Here is a 15,163-nt window from a genome sequence, read left to right on the forward strand (position 1 = left end):
GGGCGGAGGGGGCGCAATGCAGCCTGGGAAGATGGTGGCCTTGGTGTGCCGAATCTGACTGGGAGGTAAGGAACGGCCGCCCACCTCATGCAGCTGGGGCTCGGCGCGGATGGCCGGGCCGCAGTCGCTGTACCGCCCACAGAGCGTGCCCGGCCCCCACGGCTCCCGCCCTCGGTCACCGGCCCGGCCTCGCGGGTGCGTCCCTCCGCACCTCCTGCGTCGCCGGCCTCGCGCGTCCGTGGCGGGCTGCGGGCGGGGGGGTGGTAGGGCTCGACCCGCCGCCCGGCATCGGCCCGGCCCGGCCCCTGGCGTTCGGGGGCTGCTTTGCCTGTCACGGGGGTTCTGCGTGTCAGCTCGTCGCGGCTGCAGCTCTCGTGCGACGTGCAGAGGGGCCGCGGGCTGTTAAACACGAAGCCGGATTGGTGGTCCCCAGAGGCAGGGGGGCGCGTTCGGGGGCTGCCGTTAGTGCCTCGCGTCCAACGTGTTGTCTGTCTAAACCCGGACTTGCCAATGGCGTAGCGGAGCCCTGACACCGTCTGAAGACACCGACCGCTTGTGTGTTCTCATGGAGCAGTAGCCAAAATAGTACTGGTATCAACGGGGGAGGCGTGTCAGTCCGTATCTTCAAAACCAACAAGAAGTCCTGTGGCACCTTAGAGACTAACGGACGTTTTGGAGCATCAGTTTTCGGGGGCAAAGATGCATCTGACGAAGTGGGTCTCTGCCCGCGAAAGCTGGTGCTCCAAAATATCTGTTAGTTTCTAAGGTACCACAGGACTTTTTCTTGTTTTTAAAAGTAGTACTGACTTTCAGTGTATTCTCTCAATTGCTGAGCTTGCGCGTTGCTCTTCTTTTCTCACAGACAGCACACACCAGAGAGAAGCGTAGTTGCATTGCTTAATGCTTCTCAGTCTTCAGTGGTTACCAGAGTATAAGAGTTTGTACAGAACAAAATAAATGCCACATCTTGGCCCTGTCTACACTTACGAAAAACTTCAAAATGGCCATGCTAATGGCCAATTTGAAGAATACTAATGAGGCGCTGAAATGAATATTCAGCGCCTCATTAGCATGCCAGCAGCCATGGCACTTCGAAAGTGCCGCGTTTTGCTCCCCTGGATATTCCAGGAATAAGGGGATTTCGATGTTTGCAGGGTCCTTTTCAAAAGGACCCAGTGTAGACAAGCCATGGGTGAGCAAATGAGCAAATATTCATTTCAGCACCTCACTAGTATTCTTCGATTTGGCCATTAACATGGCCATTTCAAAGTTTTTTTGTAAGTGTAGACATAGTCCTTGGAAGAGTCTCCTACAGGTTAAATGGTTCTATGTGCATATGTGTCCTTGCATTTTTCTTTAATCTCTGTCAGGATTAACCTGTTTGCAGAGTATGTAGCACTTTAACTCGTGTCAAATTACTAATTGCTTCTCCATATACGTGTTGTGTAGGTTTTAGATAGATAATTTGCTGAGCTCCATCTTTTAAAACAACAGAAGAAAACAAGAGAAACTTGTGCTCTGAAGATATCTTTGAATTAGGTAAAGAAATATGGTGGATAGTAACAGAGAGGAGACTTGCATGATGGATATATTTCATAGAGGTTAGAGATGTTTTTTATTGCTGTAAACCCTTGATTTTACGGACCCTGATTTAGCGGACTTTGGGAACAACGGATGCCCTCCTGTTGTTCCTGAAGTCCTCTGGGTCTGTAAATCATGGCCCTCCCCGCAAAAATAATTAAAGGATTTATTACTGGTGTAGCCTGGAGGAGCTGCCACCTCCTCTGTCGGAGCAGCCATGCATACGTGGGGGCTCCGGCGATAGCTCTTCCAGGCCATGCAGTGGCCCCTTGTTAGCCGGTGGCCGGGTAAAGGTACTCCCCTGGGTCCTAAGCAACCCAGTTTTTTACTGTTAGAGCAGGCAGCTCCTAGCACTCTCGCCCACGGCCAGGCTGTAGTAACCAAACGGTTAAAGTTCTTTTTGCTGTGCCGGCTGTGTTGCAGTGACAAAAGGGTTAAGAGCAGTCAGGCTCAGAGCTTAACTAGTTACAAGTTTATTAAGCTACAGTTATAAACATGCGCTTACAAAAGGCTATTGTTTACTTCTTATATGCTAGCAAAGTACAGGTGTTAACAAGTTACAATCCAATACAAAGATATCTGTTACCATCTAACACAATGATATCTTGACACAACGACATCTAGTTACAGAGCTCTAATTCTTCAGCTGTGCACAAAAAAAGTCGGAGACCTAGCATGGGTGTATCTTACCCTCTCTGCGTCTCTCGATAGCAGCGTAGCCAAGCCGGATTGGTCACTCAATTCCACGGAAAGACGAATACGAGGTTGGGCGTCCCCAGTTGTGGACCTCGGGAGGCAATCACCTGACCCAACCAGCAGGTAGTTGGTGGAATGCATTCAGAGTTAGAGTGCTGCTGGACCCATCTTTTATACTCCTCTGGGTTACGTATTCTCTTTCTTATCTATGGTGCCAGATCATACTGGTCTGTCTTTGGGACGCCAGTTTGTTACAAGGGCATTTCTTACTTAATTTGCACTTGTAAGACAGGAGATAAGCAATTTGAGAGTACAGGACATTCTTTTTGTGTGGGCAGGACACTTGCTCTTCTGGGATGGTTGTGTGTGTGTGCATCATATCGATCAATGCCAGCTGGGGTGATTTCTTGAGGGTCCCCCCCCTCTCGTTGACAGTTAGGCCTGTTAGCCTTCTATCTGTACTTTCTGCTTCTCAGGGTCACGATAAGCTAGCACATCTGGGCCTCAATGAGGGCATCAAAGACTGTGCTGTCAGCAGCCGTTTCTGTGCCTTGTGTGCTCCTCAGTGGGGGGGGCAGCGAGCAAGCTGGCTTGTAAGGGGGAGACTTTGTCTGGCTACACCCCTCCAGCTGAGTGAGGCAAAACAGCTGCGGCCAGGTGGCAGCGTGTCTGTGGCCCCAGAGCCAGGCGCATCTGGCCACGAGGCAGCTGCAGCTGTGTGGTCAGGTGCCTCCAGCAGCGTGTGGCGAAGCAGCTCCAGCCGCGTGGCGGGGCGCCTCCAGCTGCACTGCTGGGCACCTCCAGCGACACAACAGGGTCTAGCAGCTCCTCTGGTGAGTGGCAGGGGTTGGTTTGAGGGGAGGGCCTTTGGGGAGCCTGGGATTGGGTCTGGGGGAGCCTGGGAGGTGTGGTTGGGCAGGTAAGCTCTCATATATAATGGACTTTCGGTAATAGTGGACAGTCTTCCCCCTATTAGTCCATTGTATCGAGGGTTTACTGTGGTCCTAAATTTTATTTTTTAGAAAATGTACTTACATATTTTTTCTATGGATTGTCATGGTACCATTCATAGAAAAAGTGTATCATAGTGAGTAATCATAAATGCAGGGCCTTCCCACGGTGTGGGGGGGCAGCGCCATGGGCAACCTGGTGCCACAGGCCCCATCCCTCCTCCTCTCTGCTCTTTTACCCCTTCCCTGACCAGTGAGGCTGGGGATTACCTGGAGCAGGACATGGTAGCAGTAACAGGGTCACCTCTTCTCACCTCTCCCGCCACTCACCACGTGGGCAGTGTGAATGGCAGTGTGCTCCACTGTGCTGTGCCCTCCTGTTCCACTGAGCCCCGCCTCTCCATGGCTGCTTAGTGGGCCAGGAAAGTGTGGCAGAACAGGCTGCCACTAGTGCCACCCTTGAAGGGGAGAGGGTGAACCCCTGCTGTTGCATTGCCCACAGCCACATCTGTGCCCTGCCCCAGATAATCCTCCCCTCTCCCATCCATATCATGGCTGGGGCAGCCACTTTGGGGTCCTCAAAAGCATGGGGCTGTGTGCCCCCCAAGGTGGGAATGGTTGGCCAGCAGCTGGCAGCGGGACTAGCAGGGCTGAAGAGACACACTAGCAGTAGGAGTCTGTATTCCTGCACTCAATGGCAGCATCGGGAAAGGTGCAGCAAGGCAGCTCCAGCTTGTGCTGGTCTCTGGCCATGCCTCTTTGCTTCCTGCCAGAAAGTGTGGGGATGGTCCTGACTCTCCCTGGAGTAGCACGGTCAGAGAGCAGCGTGAACTGGAGCTGCCTTGCTGCACCTTTCCTGCCACATCTGGTAAGTTCGGGGTGGGTGGGTATGTGTATGTTCCTGTTGCCAGCGCTGGCCCCACTAGACCCGAGGCCACCTCAGCTGGCGGAAGAAGTTGGGTGGGGATGGGTTGGGGTGAGGCAAGAGTAGGGAAAGAGTGAGAGGAGGTGGCCAGTGCTGCCCACCCCCCCCCGCCCCCGTTGGGGCCTCCTTCATCAGTTGCTTCTGAAACCAGAGAGGAAGAAGAGTTAGTATATGTCATAACCTAACATGTATTTTTGTTTAAACGGGTTACTGATAACAGGACAAAATTTACAAGTGTTTGAATTGAAACCAGCTCCTCAAAATTGTCTTCCCAGCACACAAAAAATACGAACTGAGCTCCATTATGAAGATCTTCTGTGGAAGAGCCAATCCAACCACAGGTTCAGTGGAATGGTTAGAGGAAGATGAGAACTATGACTATCATCAGGAGATTGCAAGGTGGGATGGGAGGAAATGCTTGTCAGTCTCCTTAGAGGGTGGAGCACAGGGGTGGTGGTGTAGGGAGGGGAGTTAGGGTATGGAGCACCTGTAACCCTCTTGGAACGGCTCTGCCCAGAACTATAAAGTGACATGAATCCTTGGAGCTGAGAGTGGGGAACCACAGAGCCTCTTAAGGGAATACACCAGCCACTCACAGTAATTTACACATTCATTAGCACGATTGCTTTGTAGTTTAATAGTGATTTTTCTAATATCTCTAACAAATTTATATTATGGTTCATATGCAGTGTTTTGATCTGTACGTTCTGTTTATTTTCAGATCATGCTACGCAGACATGCTGCATGACAAAGACCGAGTAAGTATAGAAAGTAATTCCTTTAATTGTGGAAAAAATACATTGTTCCCCTCCTCTCAGCATCTCCCACAGTTGTCTTAGAGACGAAACTTAGCAGATTAACTTCCTGTCCAAAGAAGTTTCTTACCAACAAAATGTTCTTTAGGATTTTCAGCCCAAGTTGGTTGAGATTCCATTTTCATGAATATAAACATATTGCTCATTTACTTAGTTAGGTGCCGGATGACAGACAGTCAAACAAACTTCTGAAGTAGTTTGCAAGTAAAGGTGCTTTTCCCCTACAGTGTGTCCTTTCTCCTAGACTTCAACCTCTGAAGGCCTGAGACTGCAGGAGCTCTGCTCAAGGGTTGACTGTATATGAGAATTTCGTTGGGGGTAGCTGATCTTGGTGTGTGTCTCTCTTACAGAATGAGAAGTATTACCAGGGCATCCATGCTGCAGTGAGCAGGGTGAAAGAGAGGGGTGAGAAAGCAATTGTCCTCGATATTGGGACTGGCACAGGACTCCTATCCATGATGGCAGTTACAGCGGGAGCAGACTTCTGTTATGCCATTGAGGTGAGCAGTTGCTCATTGGCGTTACATATAACTGCTGCTCAGGACATGGAGGTGGCACAGCTTCTAGCATACAGGTGGGAGCATGTGCATAATATGGCTCTTAGGGCCTGAGTGCAATTGTTCCTTCCACATAATGAGTGGTGTGGGTGCCTTAGCCATTCTGAGTTGTTGGACTGAAAGTTGTTTTTATAACATAAGTTAGAGGGGTGTGGGTGAAGGAGATGGACTTTATGAACAGAGCCCTTATGGGCATGTATAGAAATTAATTTTAATTTTCTCAACTTGGACAGTTTTCCTAAACCTAGTATTGTTCAAAATTAGGGTGGTATATTTTCTGTCTTCTTTGTTATTGGTATGTGGCTTGGAGGAGTTAATTAATGTTGTTCAGGAAAATACTAATACTCTCAAACCCTGTTGTGGCCGTTTTTTATTTTCATTATTGCTTGGACCAGGACTTTTCAAGCTTTTTCATTAGGTGGACCATGTCTTCATAGAGGGACTGCTGCATATAGCACTTTCCCATCCGTTCATGACTGCAGAGAACATAAGAATGGCCATGCTGATCAATGACCAGTGGTCCATCTAGTCCAGTATCCAGTCTTCCAGCAGTGCTGCACAGGGGATGAACAGAACAGAACAATTATCAAATGATCCATCCCCAGTCATCCAGCCCAGTTGCAGGTAGTGAGAAGTTTAGGGACACCTGATCTTTATGGTTGTGTTCTGATCATGAGCCATAGATGGACCTATCCTCTATGAACTTATCTAATTCTTTTTTGAACACAGTTAAGTGTTTGACCATCACAACAGTTGGCAGTGAGTCTTGCATGATGACTCTATGGTGTATGAAAAAAGTACATACTTATGCTTATTTTAAACCTGCTGTCTAATATTTTTCTTGAGTGTCTCCCTAGTTTTGTGAACCAATGAAAAACACTTTATTATTGTCTGTCTCCACATCATTCATGATTTAGTAGACCACTATCATATTTTCGCTTAGGCATCTTTTTTCTAAGCTTAAAATCCCATTCTTTGTAGTTTCTCATCATATGGAAGCCATTCTGTACCTTAAACATTTTTGATGCCCTTTTCTGTACCTTTACCAATTCTAATAAATATTTTTGAGATGATGAAACCAGAACTGCAGCAGTAGTCAGCGTGTGGGCATACCATGGATTTCTATCGTGACATTGAGATTTTTTCTTTCTTATCTATCCCTTTTCTAATGGTTCCTAGCATTTTCAGAGAACTATTCGTAACAACACTTCCCTCCGCCACACACCATTTTGTGTGTGTGTGTGTGTGTATATATATCTATATATATCTATATATATCTATATCTATATATATATATGTAGTTTGGACCAAGTTTACCAGTGTGCATTACTTTGCATTTATCAGGATGAAATTTCATCTGCCACTTTGTTTCCCAGTTCCCAGTTTTGTGAGATCCCTTTGTGACTCTTCTCAAGTCAGCTTTGGACTGAACTATCTTGAATAAAGTTTTACCTTCCACAAGTTTTGCTCTCCCACAGTTTGTTTTTTCAGATAATTTATGACTACTAGCAGAGCCCACCCCTTTGTGGCCACTACAGCTAAGTACTCACTTGTATAGGTAAAATTGGTTGTTTCTAGTATGTAAGCCACATATATCCTGTTGGTTTTTCAATCAAATTCTAGGCCGATGGGTTGAAATCTCTCTTGCATCAGCTGCAGCAAGCAGTGTGAGCCTCTGGGGGTCTGGTATGAGTCGGAGAGACAGGAAGCCCTCACCTAGCCAGCTGCCCTGAGCACGCCTGGCTGGCTGCCATCCATGCTAGAGGGAGCAGTAGGTGTGTGTGTGGCAGTAGGAAATGGGGGGTGACTGATGCCCGTGTGGAGGCTTCACCCAGATAAGACATGGTGCCTGGGCAGCCAACCCACCCAGTGAGGAGCCTTGGGCAAAGCGGGGAACAGCCTTTCTGAGGTGAGTGATCAGCTAGAGCGTGACCAGGTGGGAGCTGGAAATGGGGCTGCTAACGGGAGTTTGCCTCAGAGTTCGCCTTGCGGGGAGCTGCATATTATTATTTGGTTTCTTTTTTTATAGTTTTGTTTCTCTTCTGCCCTTCAAAGCATCTCTAATATCTTCTGAGGGAATTCTCTGAAGAAAGGAAAAAATGGATAGTGACAGGTCTACTGACAAGTCTGCTGGTCTGACCTGCACCATATGTGCTGTATTGGTTTTCCTCCTGCAACACAGAACGGATTCATATGTACCAAGTGCAATCTGGTCGCCATCTTGGAACAAAAGTTTAGAGGACTTGAGGTGTAAATATCAACCCTCTGGTCCATCAGAGAAGGTGAAGACTTCCTCGATAGAAGGCATCATTTAGTATTGCAGGCACAGCAGGCTGAGCAACCAGTGAGGGCAGTGCAAACCGAAAACTGGAAGCATGTAACCTCCAGGAGAAGAAAGCCAATTCAAGTATCTCCAATTCCTGTAAAGGTAAGCAACCACTTTCAAGCTCTCTGTACAGGTGATATGGTGGAGAATGCTGTGGCACAGACCTCTCAGAGAAGGGATCAGAAGAAGACCCCACTGACTGGAAGGCATGTGCTGCATAGTCCTAGGGGTGGCGGTTCTATTGACCACAACCCCCAAGAGAAGAAGACAGGTGGTGATGGTCAGGGATTCCCTCCTAAGAGGGTAGGAGTCATCCATCTGCTGTCCAGACCTGGAATCTCGGAAAGCTTGCTGCTTACCAGGAGCTAGAATCCAGGATGTAACAAAGGGACTTCCAGAAATCATCAAACCTGTGGATTATTACCCCTTCCTACTTTTCTATATAGGAACCAATGATACATCAAAGAACGATCTTGAGCAGATCACTGCGGGTTATGTAACTCTGGGAAGGAAGATCAAGGAATATGGAGCACAAGTGTTGTTTTCCTCTATCCTCCTGGTCAAAGGAAGGGGTCCAAGCAGAGGTGGTTGAATCATGGAAGTAAATGTGCGGTTTCGCAGGTGGTGTCAGAAAGAGGGCTTTGGTTTCTTTGACCATGGGATTCTGTTCAGAGAGCAAGGATTGCTTGGAAGAGATGGGATCCACCAAATGAAGAAAGGAAAGCATTTTTGCAGGCAGGCTTGCAAACCTAGTGAGGAAGGCTTTCAACTAGGTTTGTAAGGAGATGGTGACACGAGCCCTGAGGTAAGTGGGGAAAGAAGAAGTACATCAAAGGAGAACCACCCGTTCAAAAGGAGAAAGTCATCCAATCAGCTTATTATATAAGGTGTTTATATGCAAATACAAGAAGCCTGAGAAACAAACAGGAAGAATTAGAAGCCCTGGCACAGTCAAAGTATGAGGTGATTGCAAAAACAGAGACTTGGAGGGATGACTCACATAACTGGAGTACTGTCATGGAAGGGTATAAACTGTTCAGGAAGGGCAGGCAGGGGAGAAAAGGAGAAGGAGTTGCACTCTGTGTGAGAGAGCTCCAGTATACAGAGGGAGAAAAGCCAGTTGAGTGTCTTTGGGTTAAGCTTTGAAGTGGAAGAAACAGAGATGATGATGTGTTTGGGGTCTGCTTTTGGCTACTAGATCAGGTATATGAGGATTTCTTCAGACAACTGAGAGAAGCTTCCAGATCATAGGCTCTGGTTCTCATGGGAGACTTTAATCACCCAAACATTTGTTGGGAGACCAATACAGCAGCACACAGACAATCCAGGAAATTTTTGGAGAATGTTGGAGATAATCTCGTACAAGTACTGAAGGAACTGACCAGGGACTGTGCACAGCTTGACCTGCTGCTCACAAACAGGGAAGGAGAAGTAGAAGTGGGTGGCAACTTGACTTCAGTGATCATGAGATGGTAGATTTCAGGATTCTGACAAAAGGTGGAAAGGTGAGCAGTAAAATACAGACCCTTGGTTTCGGAAGAGCAGACTTCAGCTCCCTGAGAGAACTGATGGGCAGGATCCCCTGGGAAACTAAAATGAAGGGACAAGGAGTCCAGAAGAACTGGCAGTATTTTAAAGAGGTCTTATTGCTGACACAGGAAGAAATTATCTTGATGCATAGTAAGAAGTGCAAACATGGTAGGCAACCAGCTTGGCTTACAAGGGAAATCCTTGGTGATCTTAAACTCAAAAAGGATGCATGTAAGAAATGGAAACTTAGATAAATTACTAAGGAGGAGTATAAATATATGGCTGGAGAATGCTGGGGGGTAATTAGGAAAGGAAAAGCACAAGGGGAATTGCAGTTAGTAAGGAATGTGAAGTGTAACAAGAAGGGTTTCTACAGGCATGTTAACAATAAGAGGGTAATCAGGGAGAGTGTGGGACCATTACTGGATGAGGGAGTTAACCTAGTGACCGACGATATGGGAAAAGGTGAAGCGCTGAATGCTTTTTTTTTTGCCCCAGTCTTCATGGACAAGGTCAGCTTCCTGACTATGTCGCTAGGCAATGCAGTACGGGAGGGAGGTGGACAGCCGTAGGTGGGGAAAGAACAGGTTAAGAGCTATTTAGAAAAGCTAGAGTTACACAAATCCATGGGTCTGAATTTATTGCATCCAAGGGTACTGAGGGAATTGGCAGATGTCACTGCAGAGCCTTTGGCTGTTATCTTTGAAAAATTGTGGAGATCAGGAGAGATCCCAGATGATTGTAGAAAGGTAAATGTAGTGCCCGTCTTTAAAAAGGGAAAGAAGGACAATCCAGGGAACTATAGACCAGTCAGCTTTACTTCAGTCCCCGGAAAAATCTTGGAGGGGATTCTCAAGGAATCTAATTTGGAGCACTTGGAAGAGTGGAAAGTGATCAAGAGTAGTCAGCATGGTTTCACCAAGGGCAAGTCTTGCCTGGCCAATCTGATTAGCTTCTATGATGAGGCTTTGTGGACATGAGGAAGTCAGTGATTGTGATATACCTTGACTTTAGCAAAGCTTTTGATATAGCGTCCCACAGCATTCTTGCCCATAAGTTAAGGAATCACAGAATCATAAGGCTGGAAGGGACCCCAGGAAGTCATCTAGTCCAGCCCCCTGCTTAAAGCAGGTTCAACCCCATCTAAATCATCCCAGTCAGGACCTTGTCAAGCTGGGACTTAAAAAGGAAGTATGAACTGGATGCATGGACTGTAAAATGGATAGAAAGCTGACTTGATGGATGGGCCCAGCAGGTAGTGGTCAGTGGCTCAATATCTGGACAGCAGTTGGTTTCAAGTGGAGTGCCCCAAGGACTGGTTATAAGGCCGGTAGAGTTCAACGTCTTTATTAATGACCTGGATGAGGGGATGGATTGCACTCTCAGCAAATTTGCAGATGACATTAGGCTAGGGGGTCAGGTAGTTACACTGGAGGGTAAGGATAGGGTCCAGAGAGACTTAGACAAATTGGAGGATTGGGGCAAATTGAAGGATGATGTTCAGTAAGGAGAAATGCAGTGTCTTGCACTTGGGATGGAAGAATCCCAAGCAATGTTACTGGCTGGGGACCGACTGGCTAAGGAGCAGTGCAGCAGGAAAGGACCTGGTGGTTACACTGGATGAGACGCTGGATATGAGTCAATGGTGTGCCCTTGTAGCCGAAAAGGATAACAGCATATTGGGTGCATTAGGAGAAGCATTTTCAGAAGATCTAGAGAAGTTATTATTTCCTTGTACCCTGTACTGGTGAAGCAACATCTGGAATATCCAGTTCTGAGCTCCCCAGTAAAGAAAGGATGTGGATGCATTGGAGAGGGTTCAGCGGAGGGCAAAAAAATGATTCAGGAGCTGCAGCACATCACCTATGAGGTGAGGCTGAGGGATTTGGGCTTATTTAGTTTGCAGAAGATGATTTGATAGCAGCCTTCAGCTTCCTGAAAGGGGGCTCTGAAGAGGATTGACAGAGACTGGTCGCAGTGGTGACACATGGCAATGGTCTGAAGTTACAGAGGGAGAGGAGTAGGTTGGATTTTAGGAAAAGCTATTTCACCAGGAAGGTGGTGAAGCACTGGAATGTGTTACCAAGAGGGGTGGTGGAATCTCCATCCTTAGAAGTTTTTAAGTCCCAGCTGGACACTGTCATTACTGGGATGATTTAGTTGGGGTTGATCCTGATTCTTCTCTGAAGAAAGGAAAAAATGGGTAGTGACAGGTCTTCTGACAAGTTCGGCAGAGGGCTGGACTAAGCCCTAAGATTCTGATTTTTTGATTGAGTGCTGCACACCGGGCCCTCCACAGGTAACTGGTAGCAGCTCTAACAGCCCTACTATAGATAGCCATGTGTCCCCCATTGCATCCAACCCCCCCCCCCGACCCCATGTGTGCCCCTTAACTGCACAACTTCCAGCTCAACCCAGTGCCCACCATCCGGCTCTATGCCCATGTGATGGGGTTCAGGGGTCCCCCTGCACTGCACCCCGTCCGCTGGCAGGAGAGACTCTCACTCAGCAGGTACAACAGAAGGTTTATTAGGCAACAGATGCCCAGTTTCTCACAGAAGCGACAGCATAGCAGCCAGAGACAGTCCTTCCAACCTGTCCTGGGGAGAAGACCCCGAGGGGTGCCCTCTGGGGTGTAGCTTCCCCCTCCTCCGGCTGGCTGCCTTCCAGCTCTCCCTTTTTCTAGCCTCTAACTGCCACCCCCGATTCAAAACCCAGCTCACCTCCTCCCTGCTCTTTGTTCAGGCAGAGGTGTTACCTGCCAGTTGTAGCCCCAGGGTCATCCTTAGCCACTGGGAGCTGCTGCTTGCCTCAGACACCCAGCCTGACTCACACATGCACTCCCCCCACTCCATCACAGCCCACTGACCACGTTCTCCATAGCCCCCATCCTCAAGCCCGGTGCCCCTCTGGCCTCTTTCCCTCACTCCCCAGTACTCCTGCTCAGCCAGTCTCCCTCCCTCCCACTCCATTCGGCACCTTACAGCTCTGGCTTCACACAGGCCCCACCCACCTCTCTCTGGGGCCTGTCATTCTGCTCTGCAACCTATGGACCCACTCCCCACAGACTCCCTCAGCTTGCCCCATAAGCCTGGCCCCCCACTCCAGTGCCCACACTACAGGGCCGGCCAGGCCCTGCCCTCACGCACTTTGGCTCTCCCTCATGCCCATTTGCAACCTATAGCCACACTCCACACAGCTCTGGGTGCCCGGCCTTGCATCCAGCCACAGCCCCTGGGTCCCCTGCAGTACCTGAGCTGCAGGTCAGTGCTTCTCCCAGCTGGAGGGCAGCTCTTCCTCGGCTATCTTCCCTCTGCTGCAACCCCACCTAGCCACACCCCACCTTCCTGCTGTTACTGCCTCCCGTTGGTGCAAGGGAGGCTGAGCCACTGCCAGTTCCAACAGCATGACTACTGTGGGACAGATGGACAGACAGACGGCTTTCCTTTTATATAATATAAATGTTGAATATCACAGTTCCCAGTACATGTCTTTGGATTCCTGTCTCCTGTGTGAAAACTGAACATTCTTACCCTTTGTTTTTTGTCTTTTAACAACCAATTACTGATTCATGGCTCTCTCTCTTACCCCAAGACTGCTTACTTTGCTTAAGAGCCTTTATTGAGGCACCTTATCAAAGCCTTTCTGAAAGTCCAGTGGACTGTATCCACTGTATCATCCTTATCCACATATTTATTAAACTGCCGAAGAGCGTTCTAATAGGTTAGTGAAGAACTGTGATTTCCCTTAACAAAAGCTCTGTTGATTCTTCACCAACAAATTATGTTCATCTGTGTTTTTGATAATTCTACCCTTTACTATACCATAAACCCCCAGTTTGCACGATTTCCACTTGCACTTAAATTGCTCTCCCAGAAGTGGGGAACTGGGTGGACAGACAGCCTCACCACTGCGGCTTCTCCGTGGTTTCTTCCACCTTGGGGAAGCCAGGCAGACAGCTGTGGCTGCGCAGCTTCTCCCTGGCTCCTCCTAGCTGGGGGAAGCCATGGAGAAACTGCACCTGGCTCCAAGAGAGGATGGGAACTGGGTTGGTTCTCCTCTCCCCACCACTCTGGGTGCCAGGTTTCCCGGCTACTGCATGCCCAGGGGAGCCAGGAACCAGACAGCAGCGTGGTTCCCGGCACCTTGCCGACTTGCACAAAATTAGAGTTACACGAGAGTGCGCAGGAGTGCATCCCTTGCATGACTCGAGGTCTACTGTAGTTTCAACATGATGCCAATTTTTAAAAAAGGCACTTTATTATCTTCCACTCTTCTCGTATAAAAGCTGATTCAAGCAACAGATTACATCCTACAGCTGGAATTTCTGCAATTTCCTGTTTGAGTTCCTTTAGAACTCTCAGGTGAACACCATTTGGTCCTGGTGATTTATTACTCTTTAATTTATCAGTTTGTTCAAAACTGTCTATTCACTTATCCGTCTGTGATAGTTCTTCAGATTTGTCACCTAAAAAGAATGGTTAAGGTGTGGGAACTCCCTCACATCCTCTGCAGTGAAGACCAATGCAGAGAATCCTTTTGCTTTCTCTACAACAGCCTTATCTTTCTTGAGTGCCTCACTGATTGTATGGCAGGCTTTCTTTTCCTGATGCACTAAAAGAATGCTGCTATTAGGTTTTGTGTCTTTTGCTTTTTTGTTGTTGTTATTCTTTTTTAGGCTATCTAATTATACTTTCATATTGGCTTACCAGAGCTGCTCCTGTTTTCCTCAATATCCTATGTCTTTCAACTTTTAAAAGATATCTTTTTGCCTACAATTGCCTCTTTTACTTAGTTGTTTAGTCATGGTATCATATTTTTGGTCTTATAGTTTTTGTTCTTCATTTTGTACTAACCACATTCATTTGTTAGCCCAGTAACATGCAACAGCTGTTGAGTTTTTTCGTCCCTGTATTCACACTTACATTCTGGCAGGAATAGAAAAAAGTTTCCTTGGTAGCTGTCGGTATTGAAAGCAGTGTATTTTGCCACTGTTAACACTGTTAGTAGATGCAAATTTTAACAAGATTGATAGCATTGTGTCAGTGTCAGTCTTATTTTGGGTTCCCATTTCAGTTTGTTTAGATTTTGAGAGGTGTCGTGAAGAACTTCTTGTTTCTAATCTGAAGTTTATTTTAGTCTCGATAGTTGGCTCAAAGTTTTTGAAAGCTTAGAAAAGTCAGGGTGACTGCCACAGTGGGAGATAACTTGTCCTGTGGGTTTGTCATTCAGGGTGACATTTACTTCTATACAGAGAATCAGTGGAAGGCATGGGCACTGCTAGTATCCCATTTCTGCCTTGTTTTGAAAATGCAAATGATGCATAGGATTCATGCCACCAGTGTGCGTGGTGGTGAATTTTACCCTTAGAAAACAACATTTGCACAATGTTCACAGAACAAGGTATGCCTATAATAAAGAATTTTTTAATGAGATTTAGTTCATAGGTTCATGTCATGGTGGTAATTTCAATATTAATCCTATCCATATGTTGTATCCATGATATAATTTCAAGGTCTTCACACCTATGGCTGTTGCTGCTGTAAAAATAGTGGAGAAAAATGGCTTTAGTGACAAGATCAAGGTAATCAACAAGCATTCAACTGAAGTCACAGTTGGACCAGGTAAGAACAACTCAAACAATAAAAAGAAGTGTTACCTAAAATATTTCAAAACTGCCAATAGATGCTCTTTTTAACTTTTCAAAAATAGTGTTTATACTTTTTATTAGCTTAATTTTAAAAAAAATTCATTTCGTCTTTACATTTGAATTGTATGTCCCC

The 15,163-nt window shown here is 47.1% G+C and overlaps 1 protein-coding gene across 6 annotated transcripts in view; it reads left to right on the forward strand.

Annotated features, from left to right (window-relative positions):
* Positions 1-3: 3 nt before the first annotated feature.
* The window catches only part of PRMT7 (protein arginine methyltransferase 7), a 53,344-nt gene continuing 38,184 nt past the window's right edge, over positions 4-15,163 (forward strand). For 4 of the 6 annotated variants that reach the window (XR_012647467.1, XM_075008728.1, XM_075008730.1 and 1 more), the window contains exons 1-5: positions 4-65; positions 4,428-4,551; positions 4,874-4,910; positions 5,318-5,467; positions 14,896-15,004. Coding sequence is in view for 5 of the 6 variants with exons in the window: in XM_075008728.1 (XP_074864829.1) it covers positions 4,457-4,551; positions 4,874-4,910; positions 5,318-5,467; positions 14,896-15,004 (391 nt within the window). In the remaining variant the exon portion in view is untranslated. Of the gene's footprint in view, positions 66-4,427; positions 4,552-4,873; positions 4,911-5,317; positions 5,468-8,613; positions 8,656-14,895; positions 15,005-15,163 lie in introns of those variants that run through there. The other 2 variants (XM_075008729.1, XM_075008731.1) reach the window with 2 other exon arrangements.

Source organism: Carettochelys insculpta, chromosome 14 (genome assembly GCF_033958435.1).
Source record: "Carettochelys insculpta isolate YL-2023 chromosome 14, ASM3395843v1, whole genome shotgun sequence".
Classification (NCBI taxonomy): Eukaryota; Metazoa; Chordata; order Testudines; family Carettochelyidae; genus Carettochelys; species Carettochelys insculpta.